This window comes from Juglans microcarpa x Juglans regia, chromosome 5D (genome assembly GCF_004785595.1).
Source record: "Juglans microcarpa x Juglans regia isolate MS1-56 chromosome 5D, Jm3101_v1.0, whole genome shotgun sequence".
Classification (NCBI taxonomy): domain Eukaryota; kingdom Viridiplantae; phylum Streptophyta; class Magnoliopsida; order Fagales; family Juglandaceae; genus Juglans; species Juglans microcarpa x Juglans regia.
The window spans coordinates 8841901-8861880 of NC_054602.1; the positions used below are offsets into that span (position 1 = coordinate 8841901).

At 35.3% G+C, this 19980-nt stretch overlaps 3 protein-coding genes and 1 pseudogene across 7 annotated transcripts; all 4 read left to right on the forward strand.

The window, feature by feature from the left end:
• Positions 1-1270: 1270 nt before the first annotated feature.
• LOC121264244 (pyridoxal phosphate homeostasis protein-like) lies at positions 1271-4560 on the forward strand. The gene is made up of 7 exons (XM_041167332.1): positions 1271-1600; positions 1832-1898; positions 2275-2321; positions 2556-2643; positions 3612-3745; positions 3828-3926; positions 4323-4560. The coding sequence occupies exons 1-7, from the start codon at positions 1277-1279 to the stop codon at positions 4404-4406; spliced, it is 843 nt and encodes a 280-aa protein (XP_041023266.1). The 5' UTR covers positions 1271-1276; the 3' UTR covers positions 4407-4560.
• A 1154-nt stretch (positions 4561-5714) lies between these two features.
• Positions 5715-8485, forward strand: LOC121264242 (pentatricopeptide repeat-containing protein At4g04370). 2 transcript variants are annotated; one of them, XM_041167331.1, is made up of 2 exons: positions 5715-7181; positions 7281-8485. In XM_041167331.1, the coding sequence occupies exons 1-2, from the start codon at positions 5750-5752 to the stop codon at positions 8003-8005; spliced, it is 2157 nt and encodes a 718-aa protein (XP_041023265.1). In that variant the 5' UTR covers positions 5715-5749; the 3' UTR covers positions 8006-8485. The 2 variants fall into 2 exon arrangements, with proteins under 2 accessions (XP_041023265.1, XP_041023264.1); XM_041167330.1 differs by having other exon boundaries at positions 5715-8485.
• A 3949-nt stretch (positions 8486-12434) lies between these two features.
• LOC121265641 lies at positions 12435-14550 on the forward strand (annotated as a pseudogene).
• A 1924-nt stretch (positions 14551-16474) lies between these two features.
• On the forward strand, positions 16475-19776 carry LOC121264246. 4 transcript variants are annotated; one of them, XM_041167338.1, is made up of 5 exons: positions 16475-16796; positions 16904-17091; positions 18358-19123; positions 19209-19270; positions 19423-19776. In XM_041167338.1, the coding sequence occupies exons 1-5, from the start codon at positions 16518-16520 to the stop codon at positions 19556-19558; spliced, it is 1431 nt and encodes a 476-aa protein (XP_041023272.1). In that variant the 5' UTR covers positions 16475-16517; the 3' UTR covers positions 19559-19776. The 4 variants fall into 4 exon arrangements, with proteins under 4 accessions (XP_041023272.1, XP_041023269.1, XP_041023274.1 ...); XM_041167335.1 differs by having other exon boundaries at positions 16476-16796; positions 19209-19300; XM_041167340.1 differs by having other exon boundaries at positions 16476-16796; positions 19428-19776.
• Positions 19777-19980: the final 204 nt, after the last annotated feature.

Genomic DNA, 19980 nt, shown 5'->3' on the forward strand with positions numbered 1-19980 from the left:
TATCATGATAACTTTTTAAAACACTTTCAAAATTAAATAATAAATAATATATAATTTAAGAGAGAACTAACGGGGTATAAGAGAGAATTTAGGTTTAAAGTATCTTAAAACTTTGTAAATAATAGTGAAATAATTTGAATGAAGATGTTTTATTGGATTTTAAAAAATAGAAAAAAGTTAAATAAAAATATATTTTAAAATAGGTATTATATTGTAATTTTGAAAATGAACAGATAAAGTTAATTTATTTTTTAATATTGTATTGTATTATAATTTATTAATATTATTTTTGTTTTAAAATTTGTATAAATTGTATTAATTTTTGTATTTGAGTAATGATTATGTAATGATTAGATGAAAAAATTGAAAAATTTAAAATTTAAAAGTATTTGTATTTAAATGATATTTATAAATGAAGTTATAAAAAATTTTGTGAAAATTTTCATATTTGCCAAACATGCATGGTGAGTATGTTTGATAACACCACCAACTCTTTTCAAATATTCTTAATATTTCATTCCCAAACATTACTTAAACACAATACTTTTCAAATACAAATATTCTTTTCAAACACAATACTTTTAATATTCTTTTTTTTTTTAATTTTTTCATTTAATTATTATATAATTATTACAACATTTACAAACTTTCAAATAAAACACAAGAAAAATATATATTTTTTAAATTTTAAAACAAAAATCATATTAAAAAATTATATTCAAATAATTTTTAATTTTATAATATTTTTATTCAAATTTTTATCTCTACTTTTTTGAAACTCAATGTAACTTTCGGTGGACCTTGCTTCTCACTCAATAAAACCTTCCGAGGACCTTGCTTCTCTTATGATTTTGACTTCTTTCTTTATAAAAGTGATTGATATCAAAGATAATCTAAACATCTTAATTCAAATTATTTTATTAATATTTTCATATAAAAAATAATATTTATAATTATAGAGAATAGTTTCCACATATTCTATTTATAAAATAATAGTAAATCGAAAATCTACATTAAAAATTTATTTTTTTAATAATCACCTCCACTATTTTTCAAACAAACTACGTTGCACAAAAACTTTACTTAGCATTAGCCATTGACATCTATAATGATATGAGTTATACTATATAGAATTTTCACATTTTGTATACTATTTAAAAAATATATAATTTTATTTTTTTATTCTATTTTTTATATTTTATATTTCATAAAAAATAAAATTACGTGTTTTTAAATAATGTACTGAAATGTGGGGTTTATATTTAAAATTTTTCTAATGATATATATTCTGAACATCCGGACCGGCCTAAACAGTCTTGGTGAACAATCTGGAGCGAAGAGAGGGGCAGCCGTACTTGTGCAGTGCGACTCTGACATGGCCACCTCCGCAGCCGCCACGGAAGGCGTCGCAGCAGCTTTCCGGTCCGTGCTTCGACGTGCCCATCTAGCCGCTGAGCGCTCCGGTCGTGGGTCCGACCGTGTCCGAGTGGTGGCTGTGAGCAAGACCAAATCGGTCTCTCTTATCCGCCAAGTCTACGATGCCGGGCATCGGTGCTTCGGGGAAAATTACGTTCAAGAGCTCATCGAGAAAGCTCCTCAGGTTCTTTCCTTTCTTTCTTTCTCTTCTCTCTGGGATTATTACTTTTCTTTTTATTATATGCAATTGGCCCGCAACCAAACAGAGCATGAGTATCAAGTATATATCTCTGAACGAATTATTCTTTTGGTTTATTTAAAGGTCCCAAATTATGAAAATTGTAAAATTTTATTTGTTCTTTGGGTCCTTTTATAATAAGAGTTATTAACTCTGGTATTTTTTCGTCATTTGCAGCTTCCAGACGATATCGAGTGGCATTTCATTGGGAATTTGCAAAGCAACAAGGCCAAGCCTCTTCTGGGTACGTTACTAAGTAGCAAGTAAATCAATCACATAACTGGGTTTCTCTCAAGAAACTTAAATTGTTTTAATTTTGCATTTTACTATTCTCTCTGTTGTGACGCACAGGGCAACTGAGTCATTTTCTTTTTCCCAATTTGAAGATTTATATTCTTCAATGTGACTTAGCCTAGTTTGGGCACTGAGAAGATATCCCACAACTATTCGATATTTTATCATTATTTTTTACATACTTTTCACTATTATTCACTACAATTCAATATTCTGTCGTTACTTTTTTATTACTATTCACAGAATATCTCACTATCCAAATGCAATCTTAGACGTTTCTGCAACGATGAGTTATTGTTCATTAATTATCTTCAAATACTGTGCAGCTGGTGTACCAAGCCTTGCAATGGTCGAGAGTGTAGATGACGTGAAGGTAAATGCTATCGCCGATATATAACTAATATATTTTGTCCCGAAGAATTCGATGCTTGGTATCAGGTGGCTCCACTAAAAATGGCATGCTAAGCTGCTCGGCTTTTAAGCATGTGCAATACTAGCATTTTCAATAGGATGAAAACCAACAAAGTTGATCTAAAAGAAATCCTTTTGGCTCTACTTGGTGTTGGTCTGTTTCTTTATGATTTTCTACACTTCATTTGTTTTGCAGATTGCAAATCATCTTGATCGTGCTGTTGCAAGCATTGGGAGAAAACCTTTGAAGGTCATGGTCCAAGTAAATACTAGCGGAGAAACATGTAAGTTGGTTCACTGACTTCATGGCATTACTTAGATTTGATTCATTTTCTATTTGTTATCTGCAATCTATGATAAATCTACCTGTCCTTTTTACTGATTTGGCTTGTCTGACGTAAGTTCCAAAGTCCCGTGATCTTTTTGGCTGCTTGAACGGTAGAACAACATGCTAGAACAACTTATCTGGCCATGTTGTAAAACATTGTATTTGTAAATCATAGTATCAATCAGCGTTTGGGTAAATTGGTTGTTTTAGGTTTGTGATTCGTTTTTCATGTGTGTCCCTTTTGTCCACCTTGTGGTGGTCATTTACGTTCTTCACTCACTCCCATCTAAGTTTTTACTTGCTGTTTTGACTATAGACGTGTCTCATTTGTTTTTTAGCTTTTGCCCCTTGTTCGTAGAGGTTATATAAAAATTCCGTTTGTGAGACTTCTGGTTTATGTATTGTTGTATTATGAAATCATGCAAAGTTCTGTATACGTGTTTTGAATAGATTGTATTGCACTTACCCAAATAGTCGGCTCCATGGGTTTGCTGCGGTGATTTGGGTGGTTGGTGGCCCTTTCGAGAGTTGCGGGTCCTCGACACCGCATGAATGATAGCTCACGCACAGAATGTATAACACATGTAACTTCTTTCTTCCCATTAAATTGGCAACCATCATATGGATGTGGCACACCTGAAGAATTGTACCAACTGATAATCTTAGTCACCTGTACCTAGTTTTGGTTCAAGATATGCTTGAGGGGCGTGTTGGTTTACCATCTGCACTTACATTCTGAGCAACTCTGGGACTCTATGTTGAGAAACTAGGTTGAAGAATCAATCTTGAATTTACAGGTGCAGGAGATTCATTCGGTTTCTCAGCTAGATAATTTCGTCCTAACAAGTGGTAGTTATTATCCTAGGCATTTATAGAATAATCCTATTGATTCATGTGCCATTTTCATCCGTGATTTTCTTGCAGCAAAATTTGGTGTTGAGCCCTCTGGGTGTGTGGAACTTGTAAAGCATGTTAGTCTGAGCTGCCCAAACCTTGAGTTCTGTGGGCTAATGACAATTGGTATGCTCGATTATTCATCGACCCCAGAAAACTTTAAGGTGACACTCCCTGCAAGCATACATGGAATCAAGTCTTTTTTCCTTGTGCTCCTTTAATTTTCTTAACTTGTCTTTTCTTCAGACATTATCAAACTGCAGAACTGAGGTTTGCAAAACACTTGACATACCAGAAGAGCAATGCGAGCTTTCAATGGGAATGTCTGCGGACTTTGAGCAAGCTGTAAAGACTTTGCTGCTCTTTTTCATACATTTTTATTTTCGCTATAATGATAGATTTCTGATTCTTTGTTTTTTGTGTTCTGATATCCTATATTTTAGGGATAGGAGTTTAAAATACCATGGAATTATGCTATTCTTCACAGAATAGGACTAAGAAAACATAAACTTGAACTCAAACACTACTGCTACCATGTTAGCCTGTTGCATCATTTATCATTTTTCTGAAAGATATGGTTCTAAAACTCTATAAAGAGTAGAAGTGAGAATTTAAACTCGAGGTTGCACCATTACTTGGAGTTGCCTCTTATGTTTATCATCATTTACGCAGACTGTACTATCAGGGGAAAAGATTTAGTTGAGAATTTTGCTTATAATTAGAAACTTGATGGTTTTGCAGATTGAAATGGGCAGTACAAATGTGAGAGTCGGATCCACAATATTTGGAGCAAGGGAATACCCAACAAAGCAGGTTCAAACTTGAAGAATTACGGGAACTATGGGTCTTAAACCCCAGAATTGTAGACTTTTATGTTAATGATCTTATGCTGCTGTTCTCTTTGTAACTTGAATATATCAATTCAACTGTAATAAACATTCCTTACGAGCGAGCATGGCTGCTAAAGAGCTGTTACATCTGCAGCGATCTTTGAAACAGAAACTGATAAATTTGCATGTGCTATTCAATGAACCTCTAGAAGACTAGCAAAGCCTAAAGGAAAATGTCACTTTGCTTAGATGATGATGAAACCTTCACTATAATTTTCTGGTTTTTGAAAACTCCCCCACGCATGTACTCCTGCTTGTTTTCAATTTCCAAAGAAAAGGATTTTGTTGGTAAATTTTTTTTGGGAAAAATACATTCTCCATACTCTTATATATTACTTGTTAAACTATTAAAACTTGTACGCTTTATCATTCAACTCTATAAAATCATTTAAATTCAAAATGTTTTTTGTTTTTTTTTTTTTTTTCTTTTCAAAAAGTTATGTGGCACTTTCATTTTATATATTTTTTAAATTCTATCGTGATATATAAATGTCACGTTGAGGCACGTGTTAATTGTCATGTGATGCTTGTTTAGGACCAGTTTCGAGAATTTTATGTCAAAGACGATTTCAATTTCCCAGAGTTATTGACCGAACTCTCATATATTGAACTCTTAGTACTTTTTTTTTTTTATTTTTTTTCAAATATTTTTTAAACATATTTAAACATTTTTTTTTTAAAAAATACTAGTATACTAATAATTATTTTCTTAACCATTAAGAATTTAAAAAAAAATTAAATATATAAACAGTCAAAATAAGAAGGTAAAATAATGAGATATACTAGCATTATTCTTAACAAAATTAATCAAAAAATTATATATGTTGGGGAACATTTTATTTATCTATTACTCTCTCCCTCTTTGAGTGCTAGAAAGTTGGACACCAAACTTCAAGGAATCCAAATCCCTCCGTGCAAATCCAGTTTATAATTTGGACAATCCTTGGAACCACTCGAGACTAGACCGAACTCAGACAACTTGTTGAACCCTCAGAATAAAATTATTTGCAATCGATTGCACATTAATCTGGCCGAAGACAGCAAGAGTCGGTAAGCTATTACAGAACGCGAACCTATCCGATAGGTGGAGGGAGTGCTTGTTTTGGGTTAAGGAATTGGGCAAAGGTGCTTCGCTGCCCAATCCCGAGCCGAACCAAACTTGTACTATGTGATCCCATTTCCACTTCAGAGTATAAGCGCCTTCCCGCTCCCCATGCTTTCAGTAGTGGCAAGGCCGCAAGAGAACTCTCTCTTACGCCATGCCTTCTAACATGAATTATGAGCAAACTAAAACCTTCTCTCTTCAACTCCTTAAAACCACCGCCACCACCTCACCCTACGACCACGAAGTCATTCAACGCTGTCATCAACTGTCTCTCATCCCAAGGCTCCCACCGTGAAGTTCTTCTCACTTACTCCTCTATGCTCAGTACCAACACCCCTCCAGACGCTTTTACCTTCCCTAGTCTGCTCAAAGCCTGCACCTTTCTAGACCTATTGTCGCATGGCTTCTCGCTCCATCAACGTGTCATTGTTAATGGGTATTCTTCGGACGCTTATATTGCGTCTTCTTTGATTAATTTCTATGCTAAATTCGGATTCACAAGCACTGCTCACAAAGTTTTTGACGTGATGCCCGAAAGAAATGTTGTTCCTTGGACTGCGGTCATTGGATGTTATTCGCGCATGGGTGATGTTTGTACAGCGTTTTCGATGTATAATGAGATGCGGGGCCAAGGAATTCAGCCCACTTCGGTTACATTGTTAACCATGCTCTCTGGAGCTCCTGAGCTTACCCATTTGCAGTGTTTGCATAGTTGTGCAGTTTTGTACGGTTTTGAGTCTGATATAGCTTTGGCGAATTCTATATTAAACGTGTATGGTAAATGCGGAAGCGTTGAGGATGCTAAGGAGTTTTTTGAATTTATGGATAGCAGGGACATAGTTTCGTGGAATTCTTTGATTTCGGGCTATGCCCAGATAGGAAATATTAGAGAAGTTTTTCATAATTTAGACAGAATGCGAATTGAAGGTATGGAACCTGACCAGTTGACATTCGGGCCTCTGCTGTCTGTGACTGCAACACAAAGCAATCTTAAATTGGGGAAGATGGTGCATGGTAAGATTTTGAGAGCTGGATTCTACTTGGATGCACATGTGGAAACATCACTTGTGGTCATGTATTTAAAATGTGGTAATATCGACATTGCATTTAAGATATTTGAGCAGATCCCAAGTAGGGATGTAGTGTTGTGGACAGCAATGATCTCAGGGCTTGTGCAAAATGAATGTGCGGACGAGGCACTTAAAGTTTTCTGTCAGATGTTAAAATCAAGAGTGGAGCCATCTACTGCTACGATAGCTAGTGCTCTTGCAGCTTGTGCGCAATTGGGTTCTTTTGATCTGGGCACCTCAGTTCATGGTTTCATATTAAGGCAAGGAATGACATTAGACATCCCTGCTCAAAATTCTCTTGTAACTATGTATGCCAAGTGTGGTCATTTGGATCAAAGTTGTGCAGTGTTTGATAGAATGGCCAGAAGAGATTTGGTTTCTTGGAATGCAATAGTTGCTGGTTATGCACAAAATGGCCTTGTGTGCAAAGCCTTGATCCTCTTCGGTCGAATGAGGACAGCCCTCCAAAGACCTGATTCAGTTACGGTTGTCTCCCTTCTCCAAGGCTGTGCTTCAATTGGGGCACTCCATGAGGGTAAGCGGATCCACAACTTTGTAATTAGAAGTTGCCTTACACCGTGTATCTTGGTCGACACAGCTTTGGTTGACATGTACTCTAAATGTGGTTACCTAGATACCGCCCAGAAGTGTTTTGACGGGATGTCACAGCAAGATCTTGTCACATGGAGCACAATAATTGCAGGATATGGTAGTCATGGCAAAGGGGAGACTGCTTTGAGGATGTATTCAGAGTTTATACGCACAGGAATTGAACCAAACCATGTCATTTTCCTTTCAGTTCTCTCGGCCTGTAGTCATAATGGGCTTGTTCACCAGGGCTTGAGCATATTCCAGTCTATGACAGATGATTTTGGCATTGCACCAAACCTTGAACACCGTGCTTGCATTGTTGATCTCCTCAGTCGTGCTGGAAGGGTGGAGGAGGCATATAACTATTATAAGAGGTTGTTTCCAGAACCATCAGTGGACGTTTTAGGCATACTCCTTGATGCTTGTCGGGCCAATGGCAAGGATGAAATTGGTGACATAATTGCCAGAGATGTTCTCATGTTGAGGCCTGTAAATGCTGGAAACTATGTGCAACTGGCACACAGCTATGCTTCGATGAATAGATGGGATGGGGTGGGTGAGGTGTGGACCCAAATGAGGTCTCTCGGCTTGAAGAAACTCCCTGGATGGAGTTTTATTGAACTATACGGGATCATTACAACCTTTTTTTCAGATCACAATTCACATCCCCAATCTGAAGACATAGTCTCAATACTGGGAACTCTTAGCTGGGAAATGAGAAAAATGGGCACAAACGATAAGACAGGTCAGACGCATGATATATCCTGAAGATGTTGGTAAGAGAAGCCAAGCTTCTTAAAGAAAACCCTCTCAGCCAATGTGTGTGTTTGGAGCTGGGATGCCTGTTGTGTCACCGGATAAGGAACCTGGAATCTTATTTTTACTGAAAAATGCCTGTGAAGTTGAAGGGCACAGGTAAATCAGGATTTGACTCGATCTTAAAGCTTATAGGAGTTGCCGTTGAGCTATGTGGGAATGTTGCGAGTCCATTATAGATACACAGTTCTGCAAGAAGAAAGTCCAGCTACGATTACTCGAGCATTTGATACCTGGAAAGCTATAATCATTTTATGGCAATACCCACGAGGTGATCAGGGTATGCCCATGATGTGCCTCCTTATTTATGCTGCTTAGCTAAAGACCTTCTATTCTTTTAACAACTTCAGTTTTCTTCCCCCTATTTCATATGGTCCCTTGATTCAAAGTTGAATTATTTGAACTAACAGTAATATCTCAACTTCACTTAAAGAAGACTCGAGGGTCTATTCCTCCCTCTCACTAAACCAAGGTTTAAAAGTACTTGGATCGTCTTGGGGCATTAGGTTGTCATGCGTGTGTTTCTATGCAAGGTGGTTGATTTACTATAAAATAGCTTCTGTTGTCAAAATTGATGCTACGACTACCGCTTAATCGAAACCTTGAACCAAGCAAGATCTTATATACGTACGGATTTTCTAAATTGGTCACATCCTCTTGACTTTATAGAAAAAATTTCATTTCATTAGATACAATTTCAGGGTATGCAAATTTCATATACTCTCTTTGAAAAAGGGTAAGGTCTATTATTAAAAGATTAATTTTTTCATGTAGGTCTCATATTTATCTACTTTTTTTAAATAGAGTGTCCAAGGCATGCACACTCTAAGATTGTAAATATAATTTCTCAAAATATAATTTGTATTTTAACTTCTTTTTTTTTTATATAATTGTAATGGATATTACAACAAATCGACTTTCGCATTTAACCTCTACTGACTCAAATCTATCCTAAAGTGTAGCTCTCCTCTTATGCGATATTTAAGTTAAATGGAAGCATAAGCAGAATTTTCAACATTGCCAGCTTGTTATCGGCCTGAATCCTGTAGGCCCCCAAGCTTTTATGAAATGATATTTAGATGGTGAGTTAAATTGAATTGAGTTGAGATGATAAAATATTGTTAAAATATTATTTTTTTAATATTATTATTATTTTAAGATTTAAAAAAGTTGAATTACTTATTATATTTTTTGTTGAAATTTAAAAAGGTTATAATGATAAGTTGAGATGAGTAAATGTTTAGTAACCAAACGTACTTTTATAAAGAACATAAAAAGTAGCCTTTAGCCTGCAGTGCGCAGGCTTCATTTTACTTTATAAGCCAAGATAACAAAAACACTATAGTAATTGGGATTTTCATGAAGAATTATAATAATTTCTTGCATGCATTTTTCTGATATAAAAATCTTAATACGTCAAAACAAATTGTGCATCATGACCATAAATTATGCCAAACAAATTAGAATTCTATCTAAAAATTGCAATTTCAAACAACTCGTTACTATTGTAACTCAAATTCGAGTCTTGGACCGAGTGAAAGAATTCATTTCCAAAGCTGTAAATTTTTTTAGAGCATGAAAGCTGGAAAATGTATGCATATTTTTCTAGAGCAAGTATAAATTCATAAGTGACATTTTTTTTTTCTCTTCTTTTTGTTTAGGTGGTTGAAACCAAATAATCAATTAAATATTAACGGCATTAATTAATTTCTTATAAAAAAATTAAAGAGTAATGCGTACAAGTTCCAAATAAACAAGTCCTGCACAACCATTTTATAAAAAAAAAAGGGTCTTACTAAAAAAATGTAGGTTTTTTCTTTTTTTAAACACTTTTTTAAGGTAGTTTATCTATTTGTGACTTGTACAAAGAGAATAACTTCATACATGTGTATCCGTTATTCTCCAAACAACAACAACCAAAGAATTTCCAAAGAAGTGAAGTAAAATCAGATGTATATTCTATGTAGTTCATCCAAAGAATTTGACCTTTTTGTAGTTCACCCATTTCTATGGTGCGGCCAGGTTAATGTTGAGATCATGTGCTCAGCTAATGTGTCATTTTACTATTGGTCTCCAATAAGTCTCCCTTATAGGATATACCGGTTTAAAGAGGAACTGTTGTACAAATTATTTCGCAAAATTTAAATAGAAAACCCCAAAAACAAAAAAAAAAAAAGAAAATCCAAGACAACATACATGATCAACTGATTGACCATTGATCACTAAACATCTAATAAACCATACAATTACTTAAAACATGTTAAAAAAACCTTGAAATATTCAGTTAGCTAGGTCTGGTACTCTCTTAATTTGTGGGTTCTTAATTAATTTATTTCTCTTCACCTTCTCCTTATCGACCTTCAAATCAATAAATATGCAGTTATTATAACTAATTTACGTCTCTATATATAATACTTGGTCAACTCGGCATTTTGAAAACTTCTAGGAAAATGGATGCTACAAAAGTTACCGATTGATGTTTTATTTGTTTTTATTATATTTGTTTTTACTTTTTTTTTTTAATATTTGTTTTTACTTAATTGTTAAGAAAGTGATTTTAAATGAGTTTGTGAATTTTTTCCTTTTTTTAAAAATGTTTAAGAGTATAAAAAATATATATATATGAAAAAATTAATAAAAAATAAAAAAGCAATTTGGCCTTATGGTGACACTCTCTGCTACAATATTATATAGCGGCAAACAATGTTAAAGAACACTTGAGATCCGACGAAATTCAAGATGTGATCTTTTTGACTGGTTTTCCTTAATTCCTTTCTTCGTGGATTGACAGCCATGCAACTTGAATCGGTGTATTAGTAAAGAAAAAATCTATTCATCATTCTAACTTTCATCATCTTTTCATTATCTCATGATATAATATTATATGATAGATTTATAAGTAAAATATAATAAATAATCTACAATCATCTAATGATACATCATAAAATGATGGAAGTTGAAATGATGAGAAACATTATTCATTAATAAATGACGTGATCTTTGATCTCCTTAATTTAAGAAAAATCATTTGTACGGCTCTAAAGTCATGTATGCGCAAGCTTTTCATGATAGAACCATACTTTTGAAAATACTTACTCTAAAGTTGTATATAGCATTACTTAAAATTCAAAAATTAGCCGCATTACGTTGAGAGATGAATGTGGAGTTATGCATGCGCATGCAGTGGTTTTCCCAAATTTTCTGCTTTGGATATGCACATAATTCCTCTGTTACATTGACCAGATTTGATGCCGTTTGAAAGAGTAATTATAAGGAATCTCTTTGTGAGAAGTTGCGTATTTTTTTTTCCATAAAACGACTCATTATAATTCCAGAAAGATCAAGAGAGATTATTCTGTAAGGTAGTTTTAATAGATAATTTGCAATGAATGAAGACAAGAGAGTTGTCCAAAATACAGAGAAAATGATTGATGTTCAATTCAAAATTGTCAAAATCCAAGAATGATGAAATCAACCCACAAGCCGGATTGTAATAGCTGAAAATCGACTATATCAAAATTTTATCAAAAATAGCAAAATTTCAATAATCACACCAAAAATAAATACGTAATAAAAGAAATAATCTGCCAAAAATTTGGTCCAAATCAGGTTCAGAATCATTTCCTAAACGAAAAATGAAATATTACCATAAAAGACAAAAAATAACTAAAAATAGAAATTCATAGGAAAAAATAGTAGATTTTAGCCTAAAAAAAGATGCACACCACCGAGCTAGCTCATGACCACGACGTGTGTGCCGAAAAGAACTTCCTGAATTGGGGTCATATGCGTGATTCTCATACCCGTAACCAAAGTTCTAGCCAAAATATTGAAACGTGCTCAAAACTGTCTCAATCAAAGAAAGATCACGATTTTCTACTATGTTTGTGCTGATCTGCCATCTCAAAATATTTTAGCGCAATCAATGTGTAATCTGACAATTTAGCATCATCTGACTCGGATCATTTGCATCTATCATCTTTTATATATGTTGTGGTTCACTGCAACTGTTTGCTCACATTTTCCGGTTTTGAACTTTGAACGCCTTTCTATTCCTTGTTATTAAACTCTCAAACAAGAAAGAAATTAATTAAGTAATATTTAAATCTCCCGTACCATTATCCTTGCCTTCAAACAAGTTGTAAAGAGTCAAAGATCTACGACCTTAATTTGTCCGCAATCATGTGGTTCTGGTCCAGCTAGAAAAAGCAATGGCTTTAGTACCAACTCGACGCTCTCTTAATTTTTCGATTGTGACGACTTATGAAAGCGAAGCCAACAGCACCAACTGCGCGCCGACGTTTCATGTGTGTATGTATAATAGCCAGCAATCTTTCACACGCACATTCATATATAATTCATTCCCTGCTGCTAGTCAGCCATGCATACAGCTTCCCGCGAGAGAATCATGGGAAGCTGTTCTCTTATGTTGTTTGATCCGTACTTAACCGTAGTAGTGCTGCTGCTAATTATAGGGGTCTCATTTGGGGTAAATGAAGAAGCTCAGCTTTCTTACGACCACTACAAGTTTACATGTCCAAAGGTCGAAACCATAGTGCAGAGGGAAATGCCAAGCATTTTCTTGACTGATTCTACTGCACCGGCGGCCTTTCTCCGGCTCTTGTTCCATGATTGCCAAGTTCAGGTAATATTGCTTCCCGTACATGATTTACCATTTTTTTTCCCAGTACTAGGACGTCGGCCAACGTCTAAACGACTGATCGACCCGCATTAAGTTTCGATATTCCTTCATGCATCCCATGCACATGAATGACTCGCATGCAGAATCTACGTGAGTGGGTCACATGCCACACCGCAGGTTTTTACGTGTATTGCATGCATGGACGTTGCCTATCCAACTTAACCAAATTTGTACCTCTAGTACTTGTGGTCCTTTCACTTTAGCTGAGTTTAGCTTATCATGTTTCCCTCGATCCTTTGTTTAACATCTAATTTGTTAAATCTGTATCGATCATCACCAACCAGAAAATCATTCTAATTAATTACTTCTTATATTTAGTTTCATGATCTGGTCAGTTATGAGAAACATAATGGAATATTATAGCTAGCAGCTCTTGTTTATCCGAAGAATGACAATTTATATGTAGGAGTACTTCTGCAAGAAATTAGGTCAACATCACATATAAGTAGTATGGCTAATTATATATATAATATTTATATTATTGGAGCTAAACGCTTCACCTTAAAATTCCTCAATTGATCAAGTAATATCCAATTAACAGCTTATCCATCGGTCTCCATATATAACAATTTAATCATCTTCCCGGCCTACATGATGCACTTCCCATGGAAATTATATATATATATATATATATATATATATATAAATATAGTCTTTCAGCTCTTTCATTCCCTTTTCAATTTGCTTACAAACTTGGCCTACAGTGCCTGAAGGTGCATGCATGCTCTGCCCTCTCCCTCCTTCCATGTGCACGTACGTTTTTAAAGCTAGCTGTACGTTTGATACATGCAGGGGTGTGATGCATCAATCCAGCTTGATGGAAACGACTCAACCAACAAATTATCTGAAATGGCTTCTTCAAGAAACTTTGGAATCAGAAATCGGGAAACGATCGGCCATATAAAATCAATATTGGAATATGAGTGTCCCGGGGAAGTGTCTTGCGCAGATATCATAGCCTTAGCTGCCAGGGAATCGGTGTCATTCTCGGGACCTCACATCCAGATCCCTCTGGGAAGAAGGGACTCTACCACTTACAGTTCCCAGCAGGCCGATGCAGGTCTTCCTCCACAAGGAATAACAGTCGACGAACTCATTCATATTTTCGACTCTAAAGGGATGAATCTTGAGGAATCAGTCGCCATCTTAGGTACGTAATACCTTTAATACTCCATTATTGAGGCACTGCTTCACAAAATTAATTAAGAACCATGACTTGAAATCTACGTGAAGTTTTTTTGAAATCTCTAGTACCATTAATATTTTCAAATTCATGAGTGGCATGAATATGAAGTACTATTTAGACGTACTATACAATATATATGTCTGATTTCATGTTTGTTGTCTCTCTCGCTCTCTCTATCTCTCTCTCTCTCTGCGCAGGTGCACATACGCTTGGTGTTGGACACTGCCAAAACATAGGTAGCAGATTGTACGTGATCCCCAACCTGGCGACCGGATGGATCAAAGATTCGAAGCTTTCCTAAGACATACATGCCCGAGAAGAATTCCTGTAACAAACTTAAGCTTCGTACCCAACGACGTAACCCCCGCCACATTCGATAACCAGTACTACAGAGATGTTCTAGAGGGTAGGGGCTTGTTTGGTATTGACTCAAACATCTCAAGAGATCCACGAACTGCACCCATTGTTAGACAGTTTGCTGTTGATCAGAACCACTTCTTCGGAGTCTTCTCTTCTGCTTTTGTTAAGCTTTCTCCAACCAATGTTCTAACCAACGGGGAGGGTCAGGTGAGGAGGCATTGCAACCGTATCAATGTCGATGAAAAATGATAATTCCGAAACGTACATTAATTAATAATTAGTCCTTTCCTGCACTAATTATATATATATATATATGCGCTTATAACCAATAATATTAATTGTTGTTCATTTCTAGCTAATTAATTATAATCTTGCTTTAATTGTAAGTCCATGCATGGACATAATTACGTACGTACCCTGATGATCATCGATCCCTGTAACCCATGACAATATTATTAATGAAACCTATTATATATAGATTTGTTCCTCTCCTTCGGGACTTCTTTAATTAGTAAGCGATCGAAGATCATCCTGATCGTGTTGTATTAGTTTGTGATGAAAACGTACGAAGACTGATTCGAGATTAATGAAATTGCTGAAATTTAAATTGGAGTTTTATCATGGGTCGATACGTATGTATAATGTCATGCATGTATATATATAAACATGGTGAAGTGCATATATGAGTCAATATTGCCAATTGCACCCAAAGTATATTTATCCATCTATACAAACAAGAGTAGTGCTAGGTTGCCGCCCAGCATTGACCACTGGGCATGCCGCCTAGCACACATTTGTTTTTTTATTTTTTCCTTCTATTTTTTCATATTTTTTTAACATATTTAAATATTTTTAAAAAAAATACATCAATACACTAAAAGTTACTTTCATAATCATTAAATAAAATAAATAAATAAATAAAATACATTAGTGGTCAAAGTGAATGAGCAAACTCATGTGACATACTAGCATTTCTCTATAAACAAATATTGGTATCACACGCTTTTGGCCTTTTCAGAGAATTTTACGTAAACAATATAATTTAAATTCTATTTCTTTTTCGAAAAAAGAAAAAAAGAGAAATAATGAACTACAAGTCAAGTGATTATGCTAATTAATTGATATTTTTTTAATTTTCCAAACAGACTTACAATCTCATAGTAACATATTAAAAATTACATTTTCTGATCTTATCTTCGGTGATGATTAAAACCACAATTTCTACCCCTTCCTTTTTTTTTTTTTTTTTTTTTAATTTCAACAAAAAAACGACTCTTTCACGGGACTAGAACTCACGACCTTATCGTTATCTTTATTACTGAAAAAAAGAAGATATGCGGAGTGAACTACAAGTTAACCAATTATGCTTAATTGAATTGAATCTACGTGATAGACAATAATAACGCTACTCATCATTTTAATTTTTATTACCTTCTCATTATTTTATGATATGGTATTAGATAATTAGAGACTATTTATTATACTTTACTTGTGAACATATTATCTAATATTTTATTATAAAATGATAAGAAGATGATAAAAAAAAATGATAAATAGATTTTTTCTACAGACTATATACACATACGGCTGGCTCAATGGTAAGGACATTTAAATCATTGCCTAAGGCCCCCACCCTATGTAAGGCTCCCAAAAATAAAAATGAGGTTTATTTTATTTTATTTTTTTGAAAAAAATAAAAACTATTTCATTAAATAAAATTTTAAATAATTTTTATAGTTTTCAATGTGTGCAAGATCCCATAATACTAAATTTAATATTTAATACAATGAATTTTGTTTTTTGATAAGTAATACTATGAATTATTTATATTTTAAATAATTTTTTAAGATCTTACTAAATTGAAGCACAAAATCTATATTAATGCCTAATTTTAAGTTGTTATTATAAATATAAATTCAAAAAAAAATTATATTTAAAGATTTTAAATAAAACATCGAAATTTGAAAATATTATATATAATAATTTATATTTTATTATATTATAATTACGAATGACTCACAAAACTTAATCTTAAACTTCAATTTTTATTGATCCGCCCTGTACAATACACACATCGCGTGACAAAAAATTTATTTTTGAAATATAGTTGAACTCCTACTCTTATTTTATCATAAAATATAAAAATTATTTACGCAGTCATTATATTCTTCGCATTTCAAAGACCGTTTCTGCTGTTTTTTTCCTCGTCTTGGAGAATGATGGCTGCAGGGTTGGAGCTGGTGTTGCCTCTGGGAGAAGCAGCGAAGACGTTCCAACTTGAGAAGGCCGTGTGTAGCCATGGGCTGTTCATGATGGCACCTAACCAGTGGGACCCTCTCTCCAAGACCCTTCTCCGCCCACTCCGCCTTCTCCATTCCGACACCCAAAGCTCAGTCCTTGTCCGCATCTCCCAACACCACTATCACCCTCACTCCCTCCATGTCCGCGTTTACGGAACCCACTCTCTCTCCGCTCGACATCGAAAGTCGCTGCTGGTACCTCCTACTCTCTTTTTCGACCCCCCTTCTGCCTATTCTCAATTTTGTAGGACTCATGACGCCAAATCATCTGGGTATTGTGACCGAAATTAGTTCTGTTGTAGGCCCAGGTGTCAAGAATGCTCCGTTTGTCGGAGTCCGACGAGAGGGCTGTTAGAGAGTTCCAAAATATGTGCAACATTCATGGTGAAGAAGAGCATAGGGCTGAGGATACAAGCTTTAGTGGCAGGGTGTTTAGGTCTCCTACATTATTTGAGGACATGGTCAAGTGCATTCTCCTCTGCAACTGCCAGTGAGCTTCTAACTTTCACATCTCAATCGTTCCATATTACTCCTCCCATACCAGCTGCATTTGCTGATGTTATAAGTGGTTTCAATTTCTGTTTTATATCTTAAATTGTTCTAGAGGTGTATAGAAAATTGGCGACTATGTTACATTACAATCAGCAGTTATTAATATTACCGGTAGCAATGCCTGCCACCCGTATGACATAATCACTATCTATATGTGACTAACCAGCCGATACGAATTATAAAAGGCAACTCCTTTTCTACTGGTATTTCACTTCACGGGGCTCTTTAAAACTCCGAAGTCTCGTTCATTTTCTTGACTTCATCTCTGATTTTAGGTATTTAGTGATCTAGTCAATTGCTTCTTGAACTAGGCCTGTCCGATACCTTTCAACTGATTGCTGTTTTTCAATCACCGGGTTAACGTCTGTTGTGCCCCCTTGGATTGTTATTCTAAGGGGTGTGATCACCAAACGGTGTACCCCTTGGAATGATACCCTCTAACATGGTGATAGTTCCCATGAGGGGTGATGTTTAAGGAAGTGTCAATAGACACAACCTTTTGATTTATGTCACTTCTTAATGTTGTGACCTTTGGGTTACCATTGGTTAACCAATGGATATGCCATTTGCTAATCGGTGCATGATGGCCTATAAATAGAGGTCATTGGTGCACAAATGAATGCACTCAATTCCCTTTGTTCATCACCAACTTGTGAGACAAATACTCTCACGGGAGTGTCACCATCTTGTCAAAATTCCGCTTCCATTTGTTCTTTATTTCTCAACATGGATATCATATAAGGCATGACTTGAAATTGATATCGTTAAGAAATCTGGCAAGTTTTATTTATAAAACAAAAGGTTCTGACAAGTTCAAACAATTTTGGAAATGACATCATAACTAGAAAATTAATTTTTCGTTAGAAATTTACCTGATTTGGGTTCAACACTTGCATAACCTCCTCGACTAATTTGGTGTGCTAAACTCTCCTATTAACTCAGTCAACACCTTTGCCATACGCTACTTGTTAACAAAATGGGGGAAATGTCTTGCAATAGAAACTCGGTCATGATAATGCAGAAGTTATGGCATTGGGATTAGGGGCAAAGTACTCCACAAAAGAAGTGAGCAGTGTTGTATAACTAGTGTTGAATGTGAAGAAACATGTTTCTCCTTAGCTGCAAAGTGAACGTGAGTACTCCAGGAAGCCTGGAAACTTGTGCTTTTAAAGAAAATTGACGATAACATTCACAACTTTAATAGGTGGTCCAGGACTTTAAGCATGGCTAGAGCACTTTGTGAGCTTCAGTTGGAACTGCAGAGTCCATCATCGCCTGTGTCAGTAGCTGAGTCTGGAGGATCAGTTACTGAGACTAGAAGTACCAAGTCTGAGAGCCCAAAAGCTGAGGATGAGAAAGTCATTCCAAAGACGCCCACAGGAAAAGAGAGGAAGAAAAATCTTAAAGGATCCAAAGTTTCCTCGCTTTTGACAAAGCCTGGGGAGACCAAAGCAGAGTTGGAAGCAAATGCTCATCTGAGTACAGTTTCTGTCCTAAGCAAAGCTGGGAACTTGAGCCCAATTGTTCTTCCAATTAATGTAGAAGATGTTTCATGTCAAAATTGCAAAAGGTGTCAGGCTACTGGGGAATCGTACAAGACTTGCTCAGGTTTGCTACCTGATCAGTATTCTGAAGGGCGAGAATCTTGTGCCTATGATATGGTACAGAATTTTCCTAGCCCTAGAGAACTGGCAAACCTTGATGAAAGTTTTCTGAGAGAACGATGCAATCTCGGCTACAGAGCAAAGCGCATACTGAAACTTGCTCAGGGTATTGTTGAAGGCAGGATTCAACTAGCACAACTTGAAGAAGCCTGTAATGGAGTAAACTTATCAAGCTACGATAAATTGGCTGACCAGTTGAAAGAAATTGATGGATTTGGTCCTTTTACACGTGCGAATGTGCTTATGTGCATGGGATTTTACCACATTATTCCAACTGATTCTGAAACTATTAGGCATTTAAGACAGGTATCCTTTTGTTACTTCCTCATATTTTGTCAGAACTGTTGAAAATGTGCTAGATTCGATTGAAGTTTTCTTAATAAACATGCAGGTCCATGCAAGAAAATCCACTCTTAAAACTGTAGAGAGGGATGTTGAACATATCTATGGGAAGTATGCACCATTTCAGTTCTTGGCATACTGGTATATGATTATAATACCACAAATCTAATGTCATTTTAACTATTATCTTCTTCAATTTTTCCTACAATGCTTTTGTAACCCTCCATAATTTTTTGTTGCTGCTTAATATCTCTCTTGATTAGGTCAGAACTCTGGCACTTCTATGAGAAAAGGTTTGGGAAGCTAAGTGAAATGCCATGCTCTGATTATACCCTAATCACTGCAAGTAACATGAAGAGCACAAGAGGTACCGACAAGAGGAAGAAAATATGCGACTAAAGAAAAGCCTAGCTTTAGCTTGCATGAGATAAAATGAGCGAGTGGCTAGTATTGCTGCTGTGTTGTGTGATGCAATTATTACTATACGGGCATGCTAAAAATTGCTTTAAGTATTTCAACATGTTTGATATCTTCCATTTTGGAACTTAATTTTATTGTAGTGTAATATTGAGTTCCATGTAAATCACTCACTTTTTAATATCAAAAACCTTCTTTTTATATAACCTTTTGCCATTTGACTCAAAAGTTCCCATGTCAACGAAGCTTTACTTATGGAGGGAGAGGGAGGGAGTCCATTCTTGTTTCGTTTCTGACCATTACGTACACACCGTGACAGCAATGAAATGAAAGAACATTCGTAACTGTTGGCTTTACTCAATTCCGGTTTTTTATTTTTTTTTTTATTTTTTTTTTCTCCCTTC

Coding starts and splice junctions, on each gene's coding strand:
- LOC121264244 (XM_041167332.1), top strand. CDS start 1,277: ATGATATATATTCTGAACATCCGGACCGGCCTAAACAGTCTTGGTGAA. Junction 1,601..1,831: donor TCATCGAGAAAGCTCCTCAG/GTTCTTTCCTTT, acceptor CGTCATTTGCAG/CTTCCAGACGATATCGAGTG. Junction 2,644..3,611: donor AAATACTAGCGGAGAAACAT/GTAAGTTGGTTC, acceptor ATTTTCTTGCAG/CAAAATTTGGTGTTGAGCCC.
- LOC121264242 (XM_041167330.1), top strand. CDS start 5,750: ATGAGCAAACTAAAACCTTCTCTCTTCAACTCCTTAAAACCACCGCCA.
- LOC121264246 (XM_041167335.1), top strand. CDS start 16,518: ATGATGGCTGCAGGGTTGGAGCTGGTGTTGCCTCTGGGAGAAGCAGCG. Junction 17,092..18,357: donor ATTCTCCTCTGCAACTGCCA/GTGAGCTTCTAA, acceptor CAACTTTAATAG/GTGGTCCAGGACTTTAAGCA. Junction 19,301..19,422: donor TTTCAGTTCTTGGCATACTG/GTATATGATTAT, acceptor TCTCTTGATTAG/GTCAGAACTCTGGCACTTCT.